Raw genomic sequence first — 25,512 nt, forward strand, 5'->3', positions numbered from 1 at the left:
GAAAAGAAAGCTCTGCAACGGAGCGGGCGCTCGCTGGTACTTCCCAAGCGCTTAGTCCAGTGCTCTGCACACAGTAAGCGCTCAATAAATCCAATTGAATGAAAGAATGGTTTAGCGTCCCCCTCGTCTCTATAATAATAATAATAATGATGGTATTTTTTAAGCGCTTACTATGTGCAAAGCACTGTTCTAAGCACTGGGGGGGATACAGGGTGATCAGGTTGTCCCACACGGGGCTCACAGTCTTAATCCCCACTTTACAAATGAGGGAACTGAGGCACGGAGAAGTTAAATGAGTTGCCCAAAGTCACGCAGCCGACAATTGGTGGAGCCGGGATTTGAACCCACGACCTCTGACTCCAAAGCCCGTGCTCTTCCCACTGAGCCGCGCTGCTCCTCTGCTCTCCGGTCTCGCCGCACCGACCAGACGAACCAGTTACACAACTAGAGATTTTTTTATTGGGAAAGGGAACCGAAGCGGGAGTCGGCCCCAGCCCGCCGGCCCGCCTCCCCCGCCGCGGCCCCGTCCCCGCCAGTCCTGGGCCGGGCGGCCCGGGGCCCCGCCGCCGCGGCCCGCCCCGTCCGCCTCGGCCGCCTCCGGGCTTCCCCGTCGCCGAGACTCAAGTGTAGAGGTCGAAGTCGATGCGCTTGGAGTTGTAGAACTGACCCTCCGGGGGATCCAGCTTCCGACAGTAAACTCCGTCCGGGAAGTAGCCCTCCTCCACCCAGACCTGACCGGGGGAGCCGGGGACGGAGGGGCGGTTAATTCCGGAGAAAAGACGAGGAACGGCGGGGGCGGAGGGGAGGGTGGTGGGGCGGGGAGCGGCGGAGGGCAACTCACTTGCATCTGGGCGCTGGTGAAGGGCCCGTAGAGTTCGGCGTCGCTGGTGTTCTCCCACTTGTACTCCCACATGACGTCGGCGGGGTCGGCCAGCCCCTCTGGGCGAAGACACCCCCCCTCCGTCAGCGCCTCCGCTTCCCTATCCCGCCCCGGCCATCGTCCCGGGCCTCGGGTCCAAATCCCCGGACGTCCGGCGCCCTCCCGCCCGCGCCGGGCCTCACCTCCTCCCCGGGCGGGGGTAGGGGTCTCCAGCTCCCCGTCTCCGACCTCCTCGGCAAACATGTCCAGGGCGGGGGCCGGGGCCGCCTCCGGCGCGGTCGACGCCGGGGCGTTCAACCTCTTCAGCCGGACGGCCAGCCGCTCCCGGGTCTCCTGGTAGACCCCGTGGTGGCCGCGGGCCACCATCTGGTCCGCCAGGCCCGAGAGCAGGTCCAGGCGCTGAGGGGAGCTCGGCCGGCGGAGACCCCGGCCGCCGCGGGTCCCCAGGCGCCGGAGGGCCCCCGCCACCGTCTCCCCCGGCAACAGCAGCTCCAGGAGCCCCTCCAGCAGGGCCTGGGGGCCCAGGGGGGTCTGCCCGGGACCCTCCCCGTCCGAGTCGGAGTCGGAGGGCGAGGCCTGGCCGGGAGGCCGCTCTCGGATTTTCACCTGGACGAGAAGGGAAGGGGCGTTCGACTTCCGAGAGCCCCGCGGCCCCTCCCGCAGCCGCTCCCGGGGGTCTCCCCTCCCGGGATCCGGGCAGCCCCCCCCCGGGCCCCTCACCCAGTCGATGTTGTCCAGCCAACTGTCGCGGATCTCGGCCTCCCGGTGGAGGAAGTAGTTGCCGTCGGAGTCGAAGTGGCCCTCTTCCATCTCCTCTTGCAGGTTGAAGGGGGTGATCCGTACCCCGCCCTCACTGGGCAGCGTGGCTTCCTCTTGCCCTGAGCGGACACCGAGGCCGCGCCTTCAGGCCCCGGGACGAGGGGAAAGGGCGGCCGGCCTCCGCTCCGAATTTTGGGAACGGGGCCGGGGGAAAGCTAGGGAAGCCGAGGGGCGGGAGGGCAGAGCACGCCCGGGGGCCTGAGGCCTCACCCTCCACGTCTTCCGAGGCCAAGATGTCGTACTTGCTGGACTCGTCCTCCTCCTCATCCTCCTCGTCGCTGTCCAGAGAGTGTTTCCCTTTGAAGCGGCTCCCGGGGCCCCCCGCCCCCAGGACGGGGTCCACCAGCTGAGGGGAGGAGCAGGCGGGGGGGGGAGGTCAGCGGACCCCCGGCGTGCTCCCTTCGGACCCCGTTTCCGTCCCCCCGGGCAACCCGACTCCCTCACCTTCTTCTTGGGGAGGCCGCCTTCGTCCTCCCCGTCCTCGGCTCCCGCATCCTGGAACGTCACTTTCCGCTTGGGCATCGCGGGGGCCGCGGCGGGGACCTGCGGTCAGATGCCGAGGGTAAGGACCCCGACGGCGGCAGGAGAGCGGGGAGGGACGGGGGGGGGCGGTGAAAGCAGCGCGGCCCTGGAAGCGGAAGATCATGGGTTCCGATTCCCCGCTCTGTCGCTGGTCTGTCGCGCGACCTGGGGCGAGTCGCTTCACTTCTCTGGGCCTCGGTTGCCTCGTCTGGAAAATGGGGATGGGGACTGTGAGCCCCACCTGGGACGGTTCAAGGGCCGTCCCTATCTGTTGCCAACTTGTACTTCCCAAGCGCTTAGTCCAGTGCTCTGCACACAGTCAGCGCTCGATACAATTGAATGAATGAATGAATCATCATCATCATCAATCGTATTTATTGAGTGCTTACTGTGAGCAGAGCACTGGACTAAGCGCTTGGGAAGTACAAGTTGGCAACATAAAGAGACAGTCCCTACCCAACAGTGGGCTCACAGCGCTTAACAAATCCCCTAATTAATATTACTTCTCTCCTCCCACTACTGCTCATTCATTCATTCATTCATTCAATGGCATTTGCTGAGCGCTTACTGTGTGCAGAGCACTGTACTAAGCGCTTGGGAAGTACAAGTTGGCAACATACAGAGACGGTCCCTACCCAACAATGGGCTCACCGCCTATGGAGCTGCAGTTTCTGCCCCCTTCCCTTGGGGTGGAGACCCCTCAAACCTCGAGTCCCGTTCCCTATTCTGCGTTAAGAGAAGCAGCGTGGCTCAGTGGGAAGAGCCCGGGCTTTAGAGACAGAGGTCATGGGTTTGAATTCCGGCTCCGCCACATGTCTGCTGTGTGACCTTGGGCAAGTCACTTAACTTCTCTGAGCCTCAGTTCCCCCATCTGTAAAATGGGGAGTCATTCACTCATTCATTCAATCGTATTTATTGAGCGCTTACTGTGTGCAGAGCACTGGACTAAGCGCTTGGGCAGTACAAGTTGGCAACATCTAGAGATGGTCCCTACCCAACAGTGGGCTCACGGTCTAGAAGGGGGAGACAGAGAACGAAACAAAACATATTAACAAAATAAAATAGAATAAATACGCACAGATAAAATAAATTAAAAATGGAGTAATAAAATTCATACAAACATATATACATATATACAGGTGCTGTGGGGAGGGGAAGGAGGTAAGGTGGGGGGGGTGGGGAGGGGGAGGAGGGGGAGAGGAAGGAGGGGGCTCAGCCTGGGATGAAGACTGTGAGCCCCCCGTGGGACAACCTGATCACCTTGTACCCCTCCCCAGTGCTTAAAACAGTGCTTCGCACAGAGTAAGCGCTCAACAAATGCCATTATTATTATTATTATTATTATTAATCCCCATTTTCCAGATGAGATATCTGAGGCCCAGAGAAGCAGCGTGGCTTAGTGGAAAGAGCCCAGGCTTGGGAGTCAGAGGTCGTGGGTTCTAATCCCAACTCCGCCACTACTCAGCTGGGTGACTGTGGGCAAGTCACTTCACTTCCCTGGGCCTCAGTGACCTCACCTGGAAAATGGGGATGAAGACTGGGAGCCCCACGTGGGACCACCTGATCACCTTGTATCTCCCCCAGCGCTTAGCAGAGCGCTTGGCACGTAGTAAGTGCTTAACAAATACCAACATTATCACAGACTGTGAGCCCATTGTTGGATAGGGACCATCGCTATATGCTGCTGATTTGTGCTTCCCAAGTGCTTAGTACGGTGCTCTGCACACGGTAAGCGCTCAATAAATGCGACTGAATGAATGAATTATTGTTATTATTATTAATAAGTGACTTGCCCCAACTATTAAGTGACTTGCCCCAATGAATTATTATTATTATTATTGTTAAGTGACCTGCCCCAATGAATTATTATTATTATTAAGTGACCTGCGCCAAGTCATACAGCTGATAAGTGGCGGAGCCCCCCCTGCCCATCCCCTACCCCAGAAAAGCAGGGGGCGAGGCCTGCGTTTTCCTCCTGGTTTAGGTAGGAGACCCCATTTCCTACCTAGCGCTGAAGGAGCATGGCTCATCATCATCATCATCATCAATCGCATTTATTGAGCGCTTACTATGTGCAGAGCACTGTACTAAGCGCTTGGGAAGTACAAATTGGCAACATCTAGAGACAGTCCCTACCCAACAGTGGGCTCACACTCTAAAAGGGGGAGACAGAGAACAAAACCAAACATACTAACAAAATAAAATAAATAGAATAGATATGTACAAGTAAAATCAATAAATAGAGTAATAAATCTGTACAAACATATATACATATATCCAGGTGCTGTGGGGAAGGGAAGGAGGTAAGATGGGGGGATGGAGAGGGGGACGAGGGGGAGAGGAAGGAAGGGGCTCAGTGTGGGAAGGCCTACTGGAGGAGGTGAGCTCTCAGCAGGGCCTTGAAAATTGGAAAGAGCCCGGGCTTCGGAGCCAGAGGTCATGGGTTCTAATTCCGGCTCCGCCACTTGTCAGCTGGGTGACTCTGGGCAAGTCGCTTCACTTGTCTGAGCCTCAATTCCCTCATCTGGAAAATGGAGATGAAGACTGTGAGCCCCACGTGGGACAACCTGATCACCTTGTACCCCCCCCCCCAGCGCTTAGAACAGTGCTTTGCACATAGTGAGCGCTTAACAAATGCCATTATTACTATTTCCTGAAGCAGCGTGGCTCAGTGGAAAGAGCCCGGGCTTTGGAGTCAGAGGTCGTGGGTTTCCATCCCGACTCATTCACTCATTCACTCAATCGTATTTATTGAGCGCTTACTGAGTGCAGAGCACTGTACTGAGCACTTGGGAAGTACAAGTTGGCAACACAGAGAGACGGTCCCTACTTAACAACCGGCTCTTGGCGCTTAGAATGGGGCTGTGCATGTAGTAAGCGCTTAACAAATGCCATCATTATTATTATTTAATGGGCTCACAGTCTAGAAGGGGGAGACAGACTCCACCAACTGTCAGCTGGGTGACTTTGGGCAAGTCACTTCACTTATCTGTGCCTCAGTGACCTCATCTGGAAAATGGGGATAAAGGCTGTGAGCCCCCCGGGGGACAACCTGATCACTGTGAAACCTCCCCAGCACTTAGAACAGTGCTTTGCACATAATAAGCGCTTAACAAATGCCATCATTATTATTGCTATTCATTCATTCATTCAATCGAGCTTATTGAGCGCTTACTGTGTGCAGAGCACTGTACTAAGCACTTAGGAAGGACAAGTCGGCAACACAGAGAGACGGTCCCTACCCAACAACAGGCTCACAGGCTAGAAGGGGGAGACAGACAACAAAACAAAACACGTAGGCAGGTGTCAATACCACCAGAATAAATAGAATTACAGCTGTGTACACATCATTAATAAAATAAATATAGTAAATATGTACAAATAAAATAGAGTGATAAATCTGTACAACTATATACAAGTGCTGTGGGGAGGGGAAAGGGTGGGGCAGAGGGAGGGAGAAGGGGCGATGGGAAGAGGAGGAGGAGGAGAAAAAGGTGGGAGCTCGGTCTGGGAAGGCTTCCTGGAGGAGGTGAGCTCTTGTGAAGTGCCCACTATGTGCCAAGCATTCATTCATTCATTCAATCGTATTTATTGAGCGCTTACTGTGTGCAGAGCACTGGACTAAGCGCTTGGGAAGTCCAAGTTGGCAACATCTAGAGACGGTCCCTACCCAACAGCGGGCTCACGGTCTTGAAGGGGGAGACAGACAACAAAACAACACGTACTAACAAAATAAAATAAATAGAATAAATATGGACAAGTAAAATAGAGTAATAAATACGTACAATTCATTCATTCACTCACTGTTCTAAGCGCTCGGGAAGATATAAGTTAAGCAGGTTGGACACATATGGGGCTCACCCTCTTATCCCCCTCCTTCTCCCCCCCCCGCCGTACCTCCTTCCCCTCCCCACAGCACCTGTATATATGTATATGTGTTTGTACAGATTTATTACTCTATTTATTTATTTTACTTGTCCATATTTATTCTGTTTATTTTATTTTGTTAATCTGTTTTGCTTTGTTGTCCATCTCCCCCTTCTAGACTGTGAGCCCGCTGTTGGGTAGGGACCATCTCTAAATGTTGCCAACTTAGACTTCCCAAGCGCTTAGTCCAGTGCTCTGCACACAGTAAGCGCTCAATAAATACGATTGAATGGATGAATGAATGAGTGAATGAATCCCCATTTTTACAGATGAGGTAACAGACCCAAAGAAGTGATGTGACCTGTCTAAGGTCACACAGCAGACATACGGCAGAGTATTCATTCATTCAATCGTATTTATTGAGCGCTTACTGTGTGCAGAGCACTGTACTAAGCGCTTGGGAAGTCCAAGTCGGCAACATATAGCAACGGTCCCTACCCAACAGTGGGCTCACAGTCTAGAAGTACGGATTAGAACCCAGGTCCTTTCAACTCCTAGGCCTGTGTTCTATCCATTAAGCCATGCTGCTTCACTGGTGCATATTCTAATTTATTTGGGACTGTTAAAAGTAACAGCAGAAGTAAATGAGAAGCAGCGTGGCTCCGTGGAAAGAGCCCGGGCTTTGGAGTCGGAGGGCACGGGTTCAAATGCCGACTCTGCCCATTGCCAGCTGTGTGACTTTGGGCAAGTCACTTCACTTCTCTGGGCCTCAGTTACCTCATCTGTCAAATGGGGATTCAGACTGTGCGCCCCCCCGTGGGACAACCTGATCACCTTGTAACCTCCCCAGCGCTTAGAACGGTGCTTTGCACAGAGTAAGCGCTAAATAAATGCCATTATTATTATTATTCGCTGGGCCTCAGTGACTTAATCTGTAAAATGGGGATGAAGACTGTGAGCCCCACGTGGGACATCCTGATCACCTTGTAACCTCCCCAGCGCTTAGAACAGTGTTTTGCACATAGTAAGTGCTTAGTAAATGCCATCATTATTATTATTATTCTCTGTGCCCCAGTTCCCTCATCTGGAAAATGGGGGTGAAGACTTTGAGCCTCCGGTGGGACAACCTGATCACCTTGTAACCTCCCCAGCGTTTAGAACGGTGCTTTGCACACAGTAAGCATTTAATAAATGCCATTATTATTATTATTATTCTCTGTGCCCCAGTTACCACCTCTGTAAATTGGGGATGAAGACTGTGAGCCCCCCGCGGGGCCACCCAATCACCTTGTAACCTCCCCAGCGCTTACCACACAGTAAGCGCTGAATAGATAATAATAATAATAATAATAATAATAATAATAATAATAATGTTGGTATTTGTTAAGCGCTTACTATGTGCAAAGCACCGTTCTAAGCGCTGGGGCAGACACAAGGTGATCAGGTTGTCCCACGAGAGGCTCACAGTCTTCATCCCCCTTTTACGGATGAGGGAACTGAGGCCCAGAGAAGGGAAGTGACTTGCCCAAAGTCACCCAGCTGACAAGTGGCGGGGCCGGGATGGGAACCCACGGCCTCTGACTCCAAAGCCCGGGCTCTATAGATCAATCAATCAATCAATCGTATTTATTGAGCACTTACTGTGTGCAGAGCACTGTACTAAGCGCTTGGGAAGTACAAGTCAGCAACATATAGATACGGTCAATCAATCGTATTTATTGAGCGCTTACTGTGTGCAGAGCACTGTACTAGGCGCTTGGGAAGTACAAGTCGGTAACACATAGAGACAGTCCCTACCCAACAGCGGGCTCACAGTCTAGAAGGGGGACACAGAGAACAAAACCAAACATACTAACAAAATAAAATAAATAGAATAGATATGTACAAGATAAATAAATAGAGTAATAAACATGTGCAAACATATATACATATGTACAGGTGCTGTGGGGAAGGGAACGGACCCAACAACGGGCTCACAGTCTAAAAGGGGGAGACAGAGAACAAAACCAAACATACTAACAAAATAAAATAAATAGGATAGATATGTACAAGTAAAATAGAGTAATAAATAAATACAGTAATAGAGTATAGAGAAATAGAGTATAGATGCCATTATGATTGTTATTATTAAATGCAAAACGTAGCAAAGTTTCTTATTAGATGAGGACCCCGGCCCCCCGGCTTCTGCCGCCTTACCCGTAGTTGTCCGTTGGGCCTTGGGCCCCCCCCACGACCAGTCCTGGTCGACTGGGCCAGGGGAGCGTGGCTCAGTGGAAAGACCCCGGGTTTGGGAGTCAGAGGTCGTGGGTTCGAATCCCAGCACCGCCACTTGCCAGCTGGGTGACTCTGGGCAAGTCACTTCACGTCTCTGGGCCTCAGTTCCCTCATCTGGAAAATGAAGATGAAGACTGTGAGCCCCCCGTGGGACAACCTGATCACCTTCAAACCTCCCCGGCGCTTAGAACAGTACTTGCACATAGTAAGCGCTCAATAAATGCCATTATTATATTCTCTGGGCCTCAGTTCCCTCATCTGTAAAAAGGGGATGAAGACTGTGAGCCCTCCGTGGGACAACCTGATCACCTTCTAACCTCCCTAGCGCTTAGAACAGCGCTTTGCACGTAGTAAGCGCTTAACAAATGCCATTATTATTATACCTTATAACCTCCCTAGCGCTTAGAACAGTCCTGTGCACGTAGTAAGCGCTTAACAAATGCCATTATTATTATTATTATACCTTATAACCTCCCTAGCGCTTAGAACAGTGCTGTGCACGTAGTAAGCGCTTAACAAATGCCATTATTATTATTATTATACCTTATAACCTCCCTAGCGCTTAGAACAGTGCTGTGCATGTAGTAAGCGCTTAACAAATGCCATTATTATTATACCTTATAACCTCCCTAGCGCTTAGAACAGTGCTGGGCGCGTAGTAAGCGCTTAACAAATGCCATTATTATTATTAAACCTTATAACCTCCCTAGCGCTTAGAACAGTGCTGTGCACGTAGTAAGCGCTTAACAAATGCCACTATTATTATACCTTGTAACCTCCCTAGCGCTTAGAACAGTGCTGTGCACGTAGTAAGCGCTTAACAAATACCATTATTATTACTATTATTATACCTTATAACCTCCCTAGCGCTTAGAACAGTGCTTTGCACGTAGTAAGCGCTTAACAAATGCCATTATTATTATTATTAAACCTTCTAACCTCCCTAGCGCTTAGAACAGTGCTGTGCACGTAGTAAGCGCTTAACAAATGCCATTATTATACCTTGTAACCTCCCTAGCGCTTAGAACAGTGCTGTGCACGTAGTAAGCGCTTAACAAATGCCATTATTATTATTATACCTTATAACCTCCCTAGCGCTTAGAACAGTGCTGTGCACGTAGTAAGCGCTTAACAAATGCCATTATTATTATTATACCTTATAACCTCCCTAGCGCTTAGAACAGTGCTTTGCACGTAGTAAGCGCTTAACAAATGCCATTATTATTACTATTATACCATATAACCTCCCTAGCGCTTAGAACAGTGCTGTGCACGTAGTAAGCGCTTAACAAATGCCATTATTATTATTATTATACCTTATAACCTCCCTAGCGCTTAGAACAGTGCTGTGCACGTAGTAAGCGCTTAACAAATGCCATTATTATTATACCTTATAACCTCCCTAGCGCTTAGAACAGTGCTGGGCGCGTAGTAAGCGCTTAACAAATGCCATTATTATTATTAAACCTTATAACCTCCCTAGCGCTTAGAACAGTGCTGTGCACGTAGTAAGCGCTTAACAAATGCCACTATTATTATACCTTGTAACCTCCCTAGCGCTTAGAACAGTGCTGTGCACGTAGTAAGCGCTTAACAAATACCATTATTATTACTATTATTATACCTTATAACCTCCCTAGCGCTTAGAACAGTGCTTTGCACGTAGTAAGCGCTTAACAAATGCCATTATTATTATTATTAAACCTTCTAACCTCCCTAGCGCTTAGAACAGTGCTGTGCACGTAGTAAGCGCTTAACAAATGCCATTATTATACCTTGTAACCTCCCTAGCGCTTAGAACAGTGCTGTGCACGTAGTAAGCGCTTAACAAATGCCATTATTATTATTATACCTTATAACCTCCCTAGCGCTTAGAACAGTGCTGTGCACGTAGTAAGCGCTTAACAAATGCCATTATTATTATTATACCTTATAACCTCCCTAGCGCTTAGAACAGTGCTGTGCACGTAGTAAGCGCTTAACAAATGCCATTATTATTAAACCTTATAACCTCCCTAGCACTTAAAACAGTGCTGTGCACGTAGTAAGCGCTTAACAAATGCCATTATTATTATTACACCTTATAACCTCCCTAGCGCTTAGAACAGTGCTGTGCACGTAGTAAGCGCTTAACAAATGCCATTATTATTATACCTTATAACCTCCCTAGCGCTTAGAACAGTGCTGTGCACGTAGTAAGCGCTTAACAAATGCCATTATTATTATGATTAAGGAAGGGTCCAGCCCCCCACCCCCTTCTCCACTGGATGAACGTTCACCTGAGAGTGGGAACCCCCTGGGGGGAGGATGGGGACCCCCCCAGCCCTGGCTTGGGACCCCCCCAAAAGGGAAGGCCAAGATGCCAAGCAGGGCAGGCCAACCATGCCAAGCCAGGGAACCACTTCCGGGTCAGCCCCCCTCACCCGGAAGTAAACCCCGAAGCCGCCCGGCCGCATCCCCGGGATGATTTATGCAAAGAGGGCGGAAATTTGAAACGCTAGCGGGAAAAGAAAAACAAAGAAGATCCCCACAAATAAAAAAAAAAAGCAAACACCGACTCAAAACCAGGCCGAGGGGTAATGGCGTCGCCCGGTGCCCAGTGAGGGCGGAAGTCAGGGAGCGTGGACAGGAAGTGACGTCACGCGTTCTGCGTGGGGCAGCCGGAAATAGCTGCTCTTCAAGGCGTGCGTGCGTCGTGCGTGCGTAGAAAGGAGAAGCTTGATGGGGCCTAGCGAGGGCTGGCAGTGAGGGAATTCATAGTAATTCATTCATTCAGTCGTATTTATTGAGCGCTTACTGTGTGCAGAGCACTGCACTAAGCGCTTGGGAAGGCCAAGTTGGCAACATCTAGAGATGGTCCCTATTCATTCATTCATATTTATTGAGCGCTTACTGTGTGCAAAGCACTGGACTAAGCACTTGGGAAGTCCAAGTTGGCAACAGATAGAGATGGTTCCTATTCATTCATTCATTCAGTCGTATTTATTGAGCGATTACTGTGTGCAGAGCACTGGACTAGAAGGACAAGTTGGCAACATATAGAGATGGTCCCTATTCATTCATTCAGTCGTATTTATTGAGCGCTTACTGTGTGCAGAGCACTGGACTCAGCGCTTGGGAAGTCCAAGTTGGCAACAGATAGAGACGGTCCCTATTCATTCAATCATATTTATTGAGCGCTTACTGTGTGCAGAGCACTGGACTAAGCGCTTGGGAAGTACAACCTGGCAACATAGACAGTCCCTACCCAACAGTGGGCTCACAGTCTAGAAGACTTATTTGTACATATCTGTTCTATTTATTTTATTTTGTTAGTATGTTTAGTTTTGTCTTATCTCCTTCCCTTCCCCACAGCACCTGTATATATGTATATATGGTTGTACATATTTGTTACTCTATTTATTTATTTATTTTACTTGTACATTTCTATCCTATTTATTTTATTTTGTTGGTATGTTTGGTTCTGTTCTCTGTCTCCCCCTTTTAGACTGTGAGCCCACTGTTGGGTAGGGACTGTCTCTGTATGTTGCCAACTTGTACTTCCCAAGCGCTTAGTACAGTGCTCTGCACATAGTAAGCGCTCAATAAATACGATTGATGATGATGATGATGATGAAGACAACAAAACAAAACACGTACACAGGCGTCAAGCCATCAGAATAAATAGAAGTAAAGCTATAAGTCAATCAATGGAGACACAGAGAAACACAGAGGCAGGCGGAGAGAGACAAAGACAAAGACACAGAGGCAGACAGAGAGACAAAGCCAGAGACACTGAGAGACGCAGAGGCAGAGACAGAAACACAGGGAGATGAAGACGCAGAGACAAAGACCCAAAGAGAGACAGAGGCGGACAGAGAGACAAAGACACGCAGGGGCAGACATTCATTCATTCATTCATTCATTCAATCGTATTTATTGAGCGCTTACTGTGTGCAGAGCACTGGACTAAGCGCTTGGGAAGTACAAGTTGGCAACACAGAGAGACGGTCCCTACCCAACAGTGGCCTCACAGTCCAGAAGGGGGAGACAGAGAGCAAAACAAAACATAGAGATGGTCCCTATTCATTCATTCACTCAATCGTATTTATTGAGCGCTTACTGTGTGCAGAGCACTGGACTAAGCGCTTGGGGAGTCCAAGTTGGCAACATAGAGAGACGGTCCCTGCCCAACAGTGGGCTCACAGTCTATCAATCAATCAATCGTATTTATTGAGCGCTTACGGTGTGCAGAGCACTGCACTAAGCGCTTGGGAAAGTCCAAGTTGGCAACATCTAGAGACGGTCCCTACGCAACAGTGGGCTCACAGTCTAGAAGGGGGAGACAGACAACAAAACCAAACATATTAAAAAAATAAAATAAATAGAATAAATATGTACAAGTAAAATAAATAAAGGGAATTAATAATAATTCATTCATTCAATCGTATTTATTGAGCACTTAGCGTGTGCAGAGCACTGTACTAAGCGCTTGGGAGGTACAAGTTGATAATGATGGTATTTGTTAAGCGCTTACTATGTGCACTGTTCATTCATTCAATCGTATTTATTGAGCATTTACTGTGTGCAGAGCACTGTACTAAGCGCTTGGGAAGTCCAAGTTGGCAACATATAGAGACGGTCCCTACCCGACAGTGGGCTCGCAGTCTAGAAGGGGGAGACAGACAACAAAATCAAACTCATTAACAAAATAAAATAAATAGAATAAATATGTACAAGTAAAATAAATAGAGGGAATTAATAATAATTCATTCATTCAATCGTATTCATTGAGCGCTTACTGTGTGCAGAGCACTGTAGTAAGCGCTTGGGCAGTACAAGTTGATAATAATGATGGTATTTGTTAAGTGCTTACTATGTGCAAAGCACTGTTCTAAGTACTGGGGAGGTTACAAGGTGATCAGGTTGTCCCATGGGGGCTCACAGTTTTAATCGCCATTTTAAAGATGAGGGAACTGAGGCCCAGAGAAGTGAAGTGATTTGCCCAAAGTCACACAGCTGACAGTTGGCAGAACTGGAATTTGAACCCATGACCCCTGACTCCAAAGCCCAGGCTCTTTCCACTGAGCCACGCTGCTTCCCATAATAATAATGATGGCATTTGTTAAGCGCTTACTCTGTGCAAAGCACTGTTCTAAGCGCTGGGGAGGTTACAAGGTGATCAGGTGGTCCCACGGGGGGCTCACAGTCTTCATCCCCGTTTTTCAGATGAGGGAACTGAGGCCCAGAGAAGTGAAGTGACTGGCCCAAAGTCACACAGCTGGCAATTGGCAGAGCGCTGATTGATTGATTGGTTGATTGGGAGGGCTCTTGGGTCTTCTGTCTCCAGCATCCTCCGTGAATGCTCAGTACAGTGCTCTGCACATAATAAGCGCTCAATAAATAGGAATGAACAAAGCTCTCACTAGGACCCAGGGAGAAGCTGTCATGTACCTTGGGTCTTCTCTGTCTCCAGCGTCCTCCGTGAACGCTTAGTCCAGTGCTCTGCACCCAATAAGCGCTCAATAAATACGAATGAAAAAAGCTCTCACTAGGACCCAGGGAGAGAAGCAGCGTGGCTCAGTGGAAAGAGCCCTGGCTTTGGAGTCAGAGGTCATGGGTTCGAATCCCGACTCTGCCAATTGGCAGCTGGGTGACTTTGGGCAAGTCACTTCACTTCCCTGGGCCTCTTCTGTAAAATGGGGATGAAGACTGTGAGCCCCCCGAGGGACAACCTGATCACCTTGTAACCTTCCCAGCGCGTAGAACAGTGCTTTGCACACAGTAACCGCTTAATAAATGCCATCATTATTATGAGCCCCCCGAGGGACAACCTGATCACCTTGTAACCTCCCTAGCGCTTAGAACAGTGCTTTGCACATAGTAAGCGCTTAATAAATGCCACTATTATTATTATTATGTGTCTTGGGTCTTCTCTGTCTCCAGCGTCCTCCGTGAACGCTTGGTCCAGTGCTCTGCACATAATAAGCGCTCAATAAATACGAATGAACAAAGGTCTCACTAGGGCCCAGGGAGAAGCTGTCATGTGTCTTGGGTCTTCTCTGTCTCCAGCGTCCTCCGTGAACGCTCAGTCCAGTGCTCTGCGCATAATAAGTGCTCAATAAATACGAATGAACAAACCAGGGAGAAGCTGTCATGTGTCTTGGGTCTTCTCTGTCCCCAGCGTCCTCCGTGAATGCTTAGTCCAGTGCTCTGCACTTAATAAGTGCTCAATAAATATGAATGAACAAACCAGGGAGAAGCTGTCATGTGTCTTGGGTCTTCTCTGTCCCCAGCGTCCTCCGTGAACGCTTAGTCCAGTGCTCTGCACATAATAAGTGCTCAGTAAATAGGAATGAACAAAGGTCTCACGTGCCTTGGGTCTTCTCTGTCTCCAGCATCCTCCGTGAATGCTTAGTCCAGTGTTCTGCACATAATAAGCGCTCAATAAATACGAATGAACAAAGGTCTCACTAGGACCCAGGGAGAAGCTGTCATGCGTCTTGGGTCTTTTCGGTGAACGCTTAGTACAGTGCTCTGCACATTATAAACACTCAATAAATACGAATGAACAAACCAGGGAGAAGCTGTCATGTGTCTTGGGTCTTCTCTGTCTCCAGCGTCCTCCGTGAACGCTTAGTCCAGTGCTCTGCACATAATAAGCGCTCAATAAATACGAATGAACAAACCAGGGAGAAGCTGTCATGTGTCTTGGGTCTTCTCTGTCCCCAGCGTCCTCTGTGAACGCTTAGTCCAGTGCTCTGGTAAGCGCTCAATAAATATGAATGAACAAAGCTCTCACTAGGACCCAAGGAGAAGCTGTCATGTGTCTTGAGGCAGAAACTCCACCTGTATATATGTTTGTACATATTTATTACTCTATTTAGTTATTTTACTTGTACTTATCTATTCTATTTATTTTATTTTGTTACTATGTTTGGTTTTGTTGTCTGTCTCCCCCTTCTAGACTGTGAGCCCACTGTTGGGTAGGGACCGTCTCTAGATGTTGTCAGCTTGGGCTTCCCAAGCGCTTAGTCCAGTGCTCTGCACACAGTAAGTGCTCAATAAATATGATTGATTGATTGATTCTCTGTCTCCAGCGTCCTCCATGAACGCTTAGTCCAGTGCTCTGCACATAATAAGCGCTCAATAAATACGACTGAACAAACCAGGGAGAAGCTGTCATGTGTCTTGGGTCTTCTCAGTCTGCAGCGTCCTCCGTGAACACTTAGTCCAGTGCTCTGCACATAAGTGCTCAATAAATAGGAATGAACAAACCAGGGAGAAGCTGTCATTTGTCTTGGGTCTTCTCTGTCTCCAGCGTCCTCTGTGAACGCTTAGTCCAGTGCTCTGCACATAATAAGCACTCAATAAATACGAATGAATAAACCAGGGAGAAGCTGTCATGTGTCTTGGGTCTTCTCTGTCCCCAGCGTCCTCCGTGAACGCTTAGTCCAGTGCTCTGCTAAGCGCTCAATAAATACGAATGAACAAAGCTCTCACTAGGACCGAAGGAGACGCTGTCATGTGTCTTGAGGCAGAAACTCCACCTGTATATATGCTTGTACATATTTATTACTCTATTTATTTTACTTGTACATATCTATTCTATTTATTTTATTTTGTTAATATGTTTGGTTTTGTTCTTTGTCTCCCCCTTCTAGACTGTGAGCCCACTGTTGGGTAGGGACCGTCTCTGTATGTTGCCAACTTGTACTTCCCAAGCACTTAGTACAGTGCTCTGCACACAGTAAGCACTCAATAAATACAATTGATTGATTGATTGATTCTCTGTCTCCAGCGTCCTCCGTGAACGCTTAGTCCAGTGCTCTTCACGTAATAAGCGCTCAATAAATACAAATGAACAAACCAGGGAGAAGCTGTCATGTGTATTGGGTCTTCTCTGTCTCCAGCTTCATCTGTGAATGCTTAGTTCAGTGCTCTGCACATAATAAGCGCTCAATAAATACGAATGAACAAACCAGGGAGAAGCTGTCATGTGCCTTGGGTCTTCTCTGTCTCCAGCATCCTCCGTGAACGCTTAGTCCAGTGCTCTGCACATAATAAGCGCTCAATACAAATGAACAAAGGTCTCACTAGGACCCAGGGAGAAGCTGTCATGTGTCTTGGGTCTTTTCTGTCTCCAGCATCCTCGGTGAACGCTTAGTACAGTGCTCTGCACATTATAAACGCTCAATAAATACGAATGAACAAACCAGGGAGAAGCTGTCATGTGTCTTGGGTCTTCTCTGTCTCCAGCGTCCTCCGTGAACGCTTAGTCCAGTGCTCTGCACATAATAAGCACTCAATAAATACGACTGAACAAACCAGGGAGAAGCTGTCATTTGTCTTGGGTCTTCTCTGTCTCCAGTGTCCTCTGTGAACGCTCAGTCCAGTGCTCTGCACATAATAAGCACTCAATAAATACGAATGAATAAACCAGGGAGAAGCTGTCATGTGTCTTGGGTCTTCTCTGTCCCCAGCGTCCTCCGTGAACGCTTAGTCCAGTGCTCTGCACATAATAAGCGCTCAATAAATAGGAATGAACAAAGGTCTCACTAGGACCCAGGGAGAAGCTGTCATGTGTCTTGGGTCTTTTCTGTCTCCAGCATCCTCGGTGAACGCTTAGTACAGTGCTCTGCACATTATAAACGCTCAATAAATACGAATGAACAAACCAGGGAGAAGCTGTCATGTGTCTTGGGTCTTCTCTGTCTCCAGCGTCCTCCGTGAACGCTTAGTCCAGTGCTCTGCACATAATAAGCACTCAATAAATACGACTGAACAAACCAGGGAGAAGCTGTCATTTGTCTTGGGTCTTCTCTGTCTCCAGTGTCCTCTGTGAACGCTCAGTCCAGTGCTCTGCACATAATAAGCACTCAATAAATACGAATGAATAAACCAGGGAGAAGCTGTCATGTGTCTTGGGTCTTCTCTGTCCCCAGCGTCCTCCGTGAACGCTTAGTCCAGTGCTCTGCACATAATAAGCGCTCAATAAATAGGAATGAACAAAGGTCTCACTAGGACCCAGGGAGAAGCTGTCATGTGCCCTTGGGCCCAGCCCTCGAGTGATTTCCTGGTTCCTGGGTGCTCAAGTCACTTTCGGTGGGGACGGGGACCGGCCGAGGAAGGGACGAGTTTCCTTGTCCCCTTCCCAATCCAGCCAAGAAGCTGACCTTTGACCTTCCTCTCAGGTAGGCGGGAAGCAGGGACAAGAGAGGAGGGAAACCAGGAAAGTCCAAAACACGAGCAACCCTCCAGTCCAAGAAAGGAGCCACCTGGTTGGCAACAGGGTGGTGCCAGCTTCCTTAATAATAATAATAATGATGGCATTTATTAAGCGCTTACTATGTGCCAAGCGCCGTTCTAAGCGCTGGGGAGGTTACAAGGTGATCAGGGTGGCTTACAGTCTTCATCCCCATTTTCCAGATGAGGGGACTGAGGCCCAGAGAAGTGAAGTGACCGGCCCAGAGTCACCCATCTGACGGTTGGCGGAGCCGGGGTTTGGCACTGACCATTTATTAAGCGCTCACTATGTGCAAAGCACTGTTCTAAGCGCTGGGGAGGTTACAAGGTGATCAGGTTATCGCACGGGGGCTCACGGTCTTCGTCCCCATTTGACAGATGAGGGAACTGAGGCCCAGAGAAGTGAAGTGACCGGCCCAGAGTCACCCAGCTGACAGTTGGCAGAGCAGGGGTTTGGCACTGACCATTTATTAAGCGCTCACTATGTGCAAAGCACTGTTCTAAGCGCTGAGGAGGTTACAAGGTGATCAGGTTGTCCCACAGGGTGGCTTACAGTCTTCATCCCCATTTTCCAGATGAGGGAACTGAGGCCCAGAGAAGTGAAGTGACCGGCCCAGAGTCACCCAGCTGACAGTTGGAGGAGCCGGGGTTTGGCACTGACCATTTATTAAGCGCTCACTATGTGCAAAGCACTGTTCTAAGCGCTGGGGAGGTTACAAGGTGATCAGGTTGTCCCACGGGGGGCTCACGATCTTCATCCCCATTTTACAGATGAGGGGACTGAGGCACAGAGAAGTGAAGGGACTGGCCCAAGGTCACACAGCTGACAAGTGGCGGGGCCGGAATTTGAAATAGATTTTGGAATGTGAGATAGATACCAATGATTCACAAATCACTAAATGAATATAATAATAATAATAATGACAATAATAGTAATAATAGTGGTACTTAAGCGCCTACTATGTGCCAATCACTGTTCTAAATGCAGGGGTAGGTACAGTTTAATCAGGATGGACACAGTATTAGAGAAGCAGCGTGGCTCAGTGGAAAGAGCACAGGCTTGGGAGTCACAGGTCATGGGTTCAAATTCTGCCTCCCCCATGTCTGCTGTGTGACCTTGGGCAAGTCACTTCTCTGTGCCTCAGTTTCCTCATCTGTAAAATGGGGATTAAGACTGTGAGCCCCACGTGGGGCAACCTCATCTCCTTGTATTCCCCCCAGCGCTTAGAACAGTGCTTTGCACATAGTAAGCGCTTAACAAATACCGACATTATTATTATTAGTAGTAGTAGCAGTATCAAGTTACAGATGAGGGAATTGAGGCCCAGAGAGGTGAGGTGACTTGCCTAAGGTCACACAGCAGATGCCTTCCCAGATTGAGCCCCTTTACCTCTGCTCCTCCTCCCCTCCCCATCGCCCCTACTCCCTTCCTCTGCTCTACCCCCTTCTCCACCCCACAGATTTGTGTATATTTGTACACATTTATTATTCTATTTATTTTATTAATGATGTGTCTATATAACTCTAATCTATTTTGATATTGTATTATTATTTTGTTTTGTCTGTCTCCCCCTTCTAGACTGTGAGCCCGTTGTTGGGTAGGGATTGTCTCTATCTGTTGCTGAATTGGACTTTCCAAGCGCTTAGTCCAGTGCTCTGCACACAGTAAGCGCTCAATAAATACGATTGAATGAATGAATGAATGAATGAATGACCCGCTCCATTGTCAATCAATCAATCAATCGTATTTGTTGAGCGCTCACTGTGTGCAGAGCACTGGACTAAGTCCAAGTTGGCAACATCTAGAGACGGTCCCTATCTAACAGCGGGCTCACGGTCTAGAAGGGGGAGATAGAGAACAAAACAAAGCATATTAACAAAATAAAATAAATAGAATAAATATGTACAAGTAAAATAAATACAGTAATAAATCCGTACAAACATATATACATATATACAGGTGCTGTGGGGAAGGGAAGGAGGTAAGATGGGGGGGACGGAGAGGGGAGGTGTCAATCAATCAATCAATCAATCGTATTTATTCAGCGCTTACTGTGCGCAGAGCACTGTACTAAGCGCTTGCGAAGGCCAAGTTGGCAACGTAGAGAGACGGCCCCTCCCCAACAGCGGGCTCACAGTCTAGGAGGGGGAGACAGACAACAAAACAAAACATATTAACAAAATAAAATAAATAGAATAAATATATACAAATAAAATCAATAAGTAAATAGAGTAATAAATCTGTACAAACATATATACAGGTGCTGTGGGGAAGGGAAGGAGGTAAGGCGGGGGGGTTGGAGAGGGGAGGTGTCAATCAATCAATCAATCGTATTTATTGAGCGCTTACTGTGTGCAGAGCACTGTACTAAGCGCTTGGGAAGTCCAAGTTGGCAACATCTAGAGACGGTCCCTACCCAACAGCGGGCTCACAGTCTAGGAGGGGGAGACAGAGAACAAAACAAAACATATTAACAAAATAAAACGAATAGAATAGATAGGTGCAAGTAAAACAAATAAATAAATAGGGTAATAAATACGTACAAACATATATACAGGTGCGGGCTCACGGTCTAGAAGGGGGAGACAGACAACAAAACAAAACATATTAACAAAAGAAAATAAATAGAATAGATATGTACAAGTAAAATAAATAGAGTAATAAATCCGTACAAGCATATATACAGGTGCTGTGGGGAAGGGAAGGAGGTAAGGCGGGGCGGATGGAGAGGGGAGGTGTCCTCTGAGGTGTCTAAAACGCCCGCTCTCCATAGCTTATAAATCTCCAGCATTGTCACCGGGCGCTTAGAACAGTGCTCTGCACATAGTAAAGCGCTTAACACGCCATCATTACTATTCTCTGCTCAAAACCAAGGAGAGAACTTAAAGCTAGGCACGCTTACAAGGTGAATCACGCCTCGCTTCAAAAGTTAAACCCCTGGAGTCAGAGATCATGGGTTCGAATTCCGACTCCGCCACGTGTCTTGCTGTGTGATCTTGGGCAAATCACCGCGGCTCAGTGGAAAAGAGCACGGGCTTTGGAGTCAGAGGTCATGGGTTCAAATCCTGGCTCTACCACTTCTCAGCTGTGTGACTTTGGGCAAGTCGCTTAACATCTCTGTGCCTCAGTTACCTCATCTGTAAAATGGGGATGGAGACTGTGAGCCCCACGTGGGACAACCTGATTATCTTGTAACCTTCCCAGCGCTTAGAACAGTGCTTTGCACATAGTAAGCACTTAATAAATGCCATTATTATTATCATTATTATTATTACTTAACTTCTCTGGGCCTCAGTTCCCTCATCTGGAAAATGGGGATTAAGACTGTGAGCCCCACGTGGGACAACCTGATCACCCTGTATCCTCCCCAGCACTTAGAACAGTGCTTTGCACATAGTAAGCGCTTAACAAATGCCAATTATTATTATTATTATTTTATCCTTACCCAGGCTGCTTAGGTGGCATTCTCCCCACTTGCCAAGGTCTGCTTGGCTCCAACTTGTGAAGGCACCGAGGACTACAGCTGACAATTGGCAGAGGTGAGATTTGAACCCATAACCTCTGACTCCAAAACCAGGGCTCTTTCCACTGGGCCACACTGCTGCTCCTTCTCCTTGTTATCTGCCATTCATTCATTCAATCGTATTTATTGAGTGCTTACTGTGTGCAGAGCACTGGACTAAGCGCTTGGGAAGTACAAGCTCCGCCAACTGTCAGCTGTGTGACTTTGGGCAAGTCACTTCACTTCTCTGTGCCTCAGTTACCTCATCTGTAAAATGGGGATAATAATGTTAGCATTTATTAAGCGCTTACTACGTGCAAAGCATTGTTCTAAGCGCTGGGGAGGTTAACAAGGTGATCAGGTTGTCCCACGGGGGGCTCACAGTCTTCATCCCCTGTTTACAGATGAGGGAACTGAGGCCCAGAGAAGTTAAGCGACTTGCCCAAAGTCACACAGCTGAGAAGTGGTAGAGCCAGGATTTGAACCCATGACCTCTGACTCCAAAGCCCGGGCTCTTTCCGCTGAGCTACGCTGTCTCCTGAAGACTGTGAGCCCCCCGTGGGACAACCTGATTACCTTGTATCCTCCCCAGCGCTTAGAACAGTGTTTTGCACATAGTAAGCGCTTAATAAATGCCTTATTATTATTCTTATTATTATTATTACAAATTGGCAACATATAGAGATGGTCCCTACCCAACAAAGTTGCCCAATTTCATCATCAATGGTATTTATTGAGCACTTTCTGTGCGAAGAGCACTGTACTGAGAACTTCTCACGTTACAGTGGGTTTCCTGAGGACAGAAGTGATTGCACCGGGTATGTTTTACGCTTCCCTGATACAATATATTAAAACTTTCTCACTTCATATATGAAATTCACCTCAAAAAAAATGATAAAGGCGATACCTAATATCTTTACCCACAGACTTATACGAGGATGCACCTTACCCCTTCTAGACTGTGAGCCCGCTGTTGGGTTGGGACCGTCTCTATACGTTGCCGACTTGGACTTCCCAAGCGCTTAGTACAGTGCTCTGCACGCAGTAAGCGCTCAATAAATACGACTGAATGAATGAATGAATGAATGACTATCCCCGGGGCCTAAATTTATTGTCTCCCTCTCAGCTTCCAGCTTATAAACTTGTAAATCAATCAATCAATCAATCAATCGTATTTATTGAGCGCTTACTATGTGCAGAGCACTGTACTAAGCGCTTGGGAAGTACAAATTGGCAACACAAAGAGACAGTCCCTACCCAACAGTGGGCTCACAGTCTAAAAGCCATCATTATTATTATGAATTTGATTTTTATTGTTATTCTGGGATGTGTTAAGACTCCCAGCGCTTAGAACAGCACTTTGTACATAGTAAGCGTTTAATTAATACCATCATTATTATTATGAATCTGATTATTATTGTTATTCTGGGATGTTAGGCCTCCCAGTGCTTAGAACAGTGCTTTGCACATAGTAAGCGCTTAATAAACGCCATCATTATTATTATGAATCTGATTATTATTGTTATTCTGGGATGCGTTAAGCCTCCCAGCGCTTAGAACAGTGCTTTGCACATAGTAAGCGCTTAATAAATGCCATCATTATTATTATGAATCTGATTATTATTGTTATTCTGGGATGCGTTAAGCCTCCCAGCGCTTAGAACAGTGCTTTGCACATAGTAAGCGCTTAATAAACGCCATCATTATTATTATGAATCTGATTATTATTGTTATTCTGGGATGCGTTAAGCCTCCCAGTGCTTGGAACAGTGCTTTGCACATAGTAAGTGCTTAATAAATGCCATCATTATTATTATGAATCTGATTATTATTGTTATTCTGGGATGCGTTAAGCCTCCCAGCGCTTAGAACAGTGCTTTGCACATAGTAAGCGCTTAATAAATGCTATCATTATTATTATTATTATTCTCTGGGCCTCAGTTCCCTCATCTGTTAAACGGGGATGAAGACTGTGAGCCCCACGTGGGACAACCTGATCACCTCGTATCCTCCCCAGCGCTTAGAACGGTGCTTTGCACATAGTAAGCGCTTAACAAATGCCATCACCATTATTATTATTATTCTGTACCTCGGTTCCCTCATCTGTAAAATGGGGATGAAGACTGTGAGCCCCCCGTGGGACAACCTGATCACCTCGTATCCTCCCCAGCGCTTAGAATAGTGCTTTGCACATAGTAAGCCCTTAACAAATGCCATCACCATTATTATTATTATTCTGTACCTCGGTTCCCTCATCTGTCAAACGGGGGTGAAGACTGTGAGCCCCCCGTGGGACAACCTGATCACCTCGTATCCTCCCCAGCGCTTAGAACGGTGCTTTGCACATAGTAAGCGCTTAACAAATGCCATCATCATCATTATTATTATTCTGTACCTCGGTTCCCTCATCTGTCAAACGGGGATGAAGACTGTGAGCCCCCCGTGGGACAACCTGATCACCTCGTATCCTCCCCAGCGCTTAGAACAGTGCTTTATATGTATATATGTTTGTGCGTATTTATTACTCCATCTTACTTGTACATATCTATTCTATTTAATTTTGTTAGCATGTTTGGTTTTGTTCTCTGTCTCCCCCTTCTAGTCTGTGAGCCCGCTGTCGGGTAGGGACCGTCTCTATGTGTCGCCGACTTGGACTTCCCAAGCGCTCGGTACAGTGCTCTGCACACAGTCAGCGCTCAATAAATAGGATTGATTGATTGATTGCTTTGCACATAGTAAGCGCTTAACAAATCATCATCATCAATCGTATTTATTGAGCGCTTACTATGTGCAGAGCACAATGCCATCCTTATTATTATTATCGGCCGCTGTGGTGATTGATTGATTGCTTTGCACATAGTAAGCGCTTAACAAATGCCATCCTTATTATTATTATTATTATAATCGGCCGCTCTGGTGATTGATTGCTTTGCACATAGTAAGCGCTTAATAAATGCCATCCTTATTATTATTATTATTATTATAATCGGCCGCTCTGGTGATTGATTGATTGCTTTGCACATAGTAAGCGCTTAACAAATGCCATCCTTATTATTATTATTATTATTATAATCGGCCGCTCTGGTGATTGATTGATTGCTTTGCACATAGTAAGCGCTTAACAAATGCCATCCTTGTTATTATTATTATTATTATTATAATCGGCCGCTCGGGTGGGCGCTGGGTAGCCGGAGCCCGGGAGGGCTCTTCGGCGTCGCCCACGCTGCCGGCGAGGCCAGCGTCCTCCGTCCCGGCCCCGTCCTCCAGCGCCGCTCTCCTCTCCTCCCCGTCCCAGGCCCCTCGGCCAGCCATGAAGCTGCACCGAAAGCCGCTGCTGGGCTACCTCCGCGGGAGCGGGGGCCGCAGGCCGGACCGGGAGGGGATGCTCCTGAAGAAGGGCTACCGCAACCCCACCTATCAGCGCCGCTGGTTTGTCCTGTGGGGGAACATCCTCTACTACCTGGAGCGGCAGGGAGACCAGTCGCCTCTGGGCCTGATCCTGCTGGAGAACTGCCAGGTGGAGCCTCGGCCGGAGGCCAGCGTGCCCTTCGCCTTCGCCATCTCCTTCCCGGCCGCCGAGGACGGCCGGGCCTACAGGCTGGCGGCCGAGAGCGAGGCGGAACTGGGGGGCTGGCTGCGGGCCCTGAGCGGGGCCGGCTGGGGGGTCCTGCTCCGGCTCCTGGGGCCCCTGGAGGCCCAGTACCGCCGCGTCTGTGAGCAGGCCGGGCTGGAAGCCCGGGCCTTGCCCCCGGACCAAGCGAGCGGCTCCTTCTCCCCCCGTCCCGCGGTCCCTTCGGGCTTCCAGGAGCTGCACCGGCGGTTCGGAGAGGAGATCCGGGCGCTGAGGGGAAGGCCGGCCCGGGGACAGGGCCACCTCTTGGACTTCGGATAAGGGACGGGCCTCCCCCGGACGGTCAGATCGGGGAGACGCCGGGGACCTCGGCGGGCAGTCCGTGAAACGGTTTCGGCGAAGCCCCCCTTTTCAATCAAGTCCAACGACCTCTTTTAGACTGTGAGCCCACTGTGGGGTAGGGACTGTCTCTCTATGTTGCCCATTTGTACAGCGCTCTCCACACAGTAAGTGCGCAATAAATACGACTGATGATGACCTCTCCCCCGCCGGCTCCTCGCCCTCCCCTTTCCCCCGCCCCGGACCGTCCCACAATAAGCAGGCAAGAGGCGGACGGTCAGATCGGGGAGACGCCGGGGACCTCGGCGGGCAGTCCGCGAAACGGTTTCGGCGAAGCCCCCCTTTTCAATCAAGTCCAATGACCTCTTTTAGACTGTGAGCCCACTGTGGGGTAGGGACTGTCTCTCTATGTTGCCCATTTGTACTTCCCAAGCGCTCTGCACACAGTAAGCGCTCAATAAATACGACTGATGATGACCTCTCCCCCGCCGGCTCCTCGCCCTCCCCTTTCC

General features: G+C 48.6%; 2 protein-coding genes across 4 annotated transcripts; one reads left to right on the forward strand and one right to left on the reverse strand.

The window, feature by feature from the left end:
* Window positions 1-578: 578 nt before the first annotated feature.
* CD2BP2 (CD2 cytoplasmic tail binding protein 2) lies at window positions 579-8,420 on the reverse strand. Of its 2 annotated transcripts, none has more exons than XM_038763198.1 (7): window positions 8,285-8,420; window positions 2,144-2,242; window positions 1,910-2,045; window positions 1,601-1,758; window positions 1,063-1,486; window positions 842-939; window positions 579-731 (listed from the first exon to the last, which is right to left on the reverse strand). In XM_038763198.1, exons 2-7 carry the CDS (start codon window positions 2,219-2,221, stop codon window positions 621-623), a joined length of 1,005 nt encoding a protein of 334 aa, XP_038619126.1. In that variant the 5' UTR covers window positions 2,222-2,242; window positions 8,285-8,420; the 3' UTR covers window positions 579-620. The 2 variants fall into 2 exon arrangements, with proteins under 2 accessions (XP_038619126.1, XP_038619127.1); XM_038763199.1 differs by having other exon boundaries at window positions 2,144-2,429.
* A 9,057-nt stretch (window positions 8,421-17,477) lies between these two features.
* LOC119942774 (sesquipedalian-1-like) lies at window positions 17,478-25,386 on the forward strand. Of its 2 annotated transcripts, none has more exons than XM_038763714.1 (2): window positions 17,478-17,535; window positions 24,386-25,386. In XM_038763714.1, exon 2 carries the CDS (start codon window positions 24,401-24,403, stop codon window positions 24,980-24,982), a length of 582 nt encoding a protein of 193 aa, XP_038619642.1. In that variant the 5' UTR covers window positions 17,478-17,535; window positions 24,386-24,400; the 3' UTR covers window positions 24,983-25,386. The 2 variants fall into 2 exon arrangements, 1 of the variants encoding a protein (XP_038619642.1); XR_005455399.1 differs by lacking the exon at window positions 24,386-25,386 and adding an exon at window positions 21,038-21,119 and having other exon boundaries at window positions 17,490-17,535.
* The last annotated feature ends 126 nt before the right edge of the window (window positions 25,387-25,512 follow it).

This window comes from Tachyglossus aculeatus, chromosome 21 (assembly GCF_015852505.1).
Source record: "Tachyglossus aculeatus isolate mTacAcu1 chromosome 21, mTacAcu1.pri, whole genome shotgun sequence".
NCBI classification, from domain to species: Eukaryota; Metazoa; Chordata; class Mammalia; order Monotremata; family Tachyglossidae; genus Tachyglossus; species Tachyglossus aculeatus.

What these genes read in the sequence shown, in the direction of transcription:
- CD2BP2 (XM_038763198.1), bottom strand. Translation starts at nt 2,221, where the DNA reads ATGCCCAAGCGGAAAGTGACGTTCCAGGATGCGGGAGCCGAGGACGGG. An exon ending in GCGGCCTCCCCAAGAAGAAG is followed by an intron (nt 2,046 to 2,143) that starts GTGAGGGAGTCG and finishes TCCTCCCCTCAG; the next exon opens with CTGGTGGACCCCGTCCTGGG. An exon ending in GGCTGGACAACATCGACTGG is followed by an intron (nt 1,487 to 1,600) that starts GTGAGGGGCCCG and finishes CTTCTCGTCCAG; the next exon opens with GTGAAAATCCGAGAGCGGCC.
- LOC119942774 (XM_038763714.1), top strand. Translation starts at nt 24,401, where the DNA reads ATGAAGCTGCACCGAAAGCCGCTGCTGGGCTACCTCCGCGGGAGCGGG.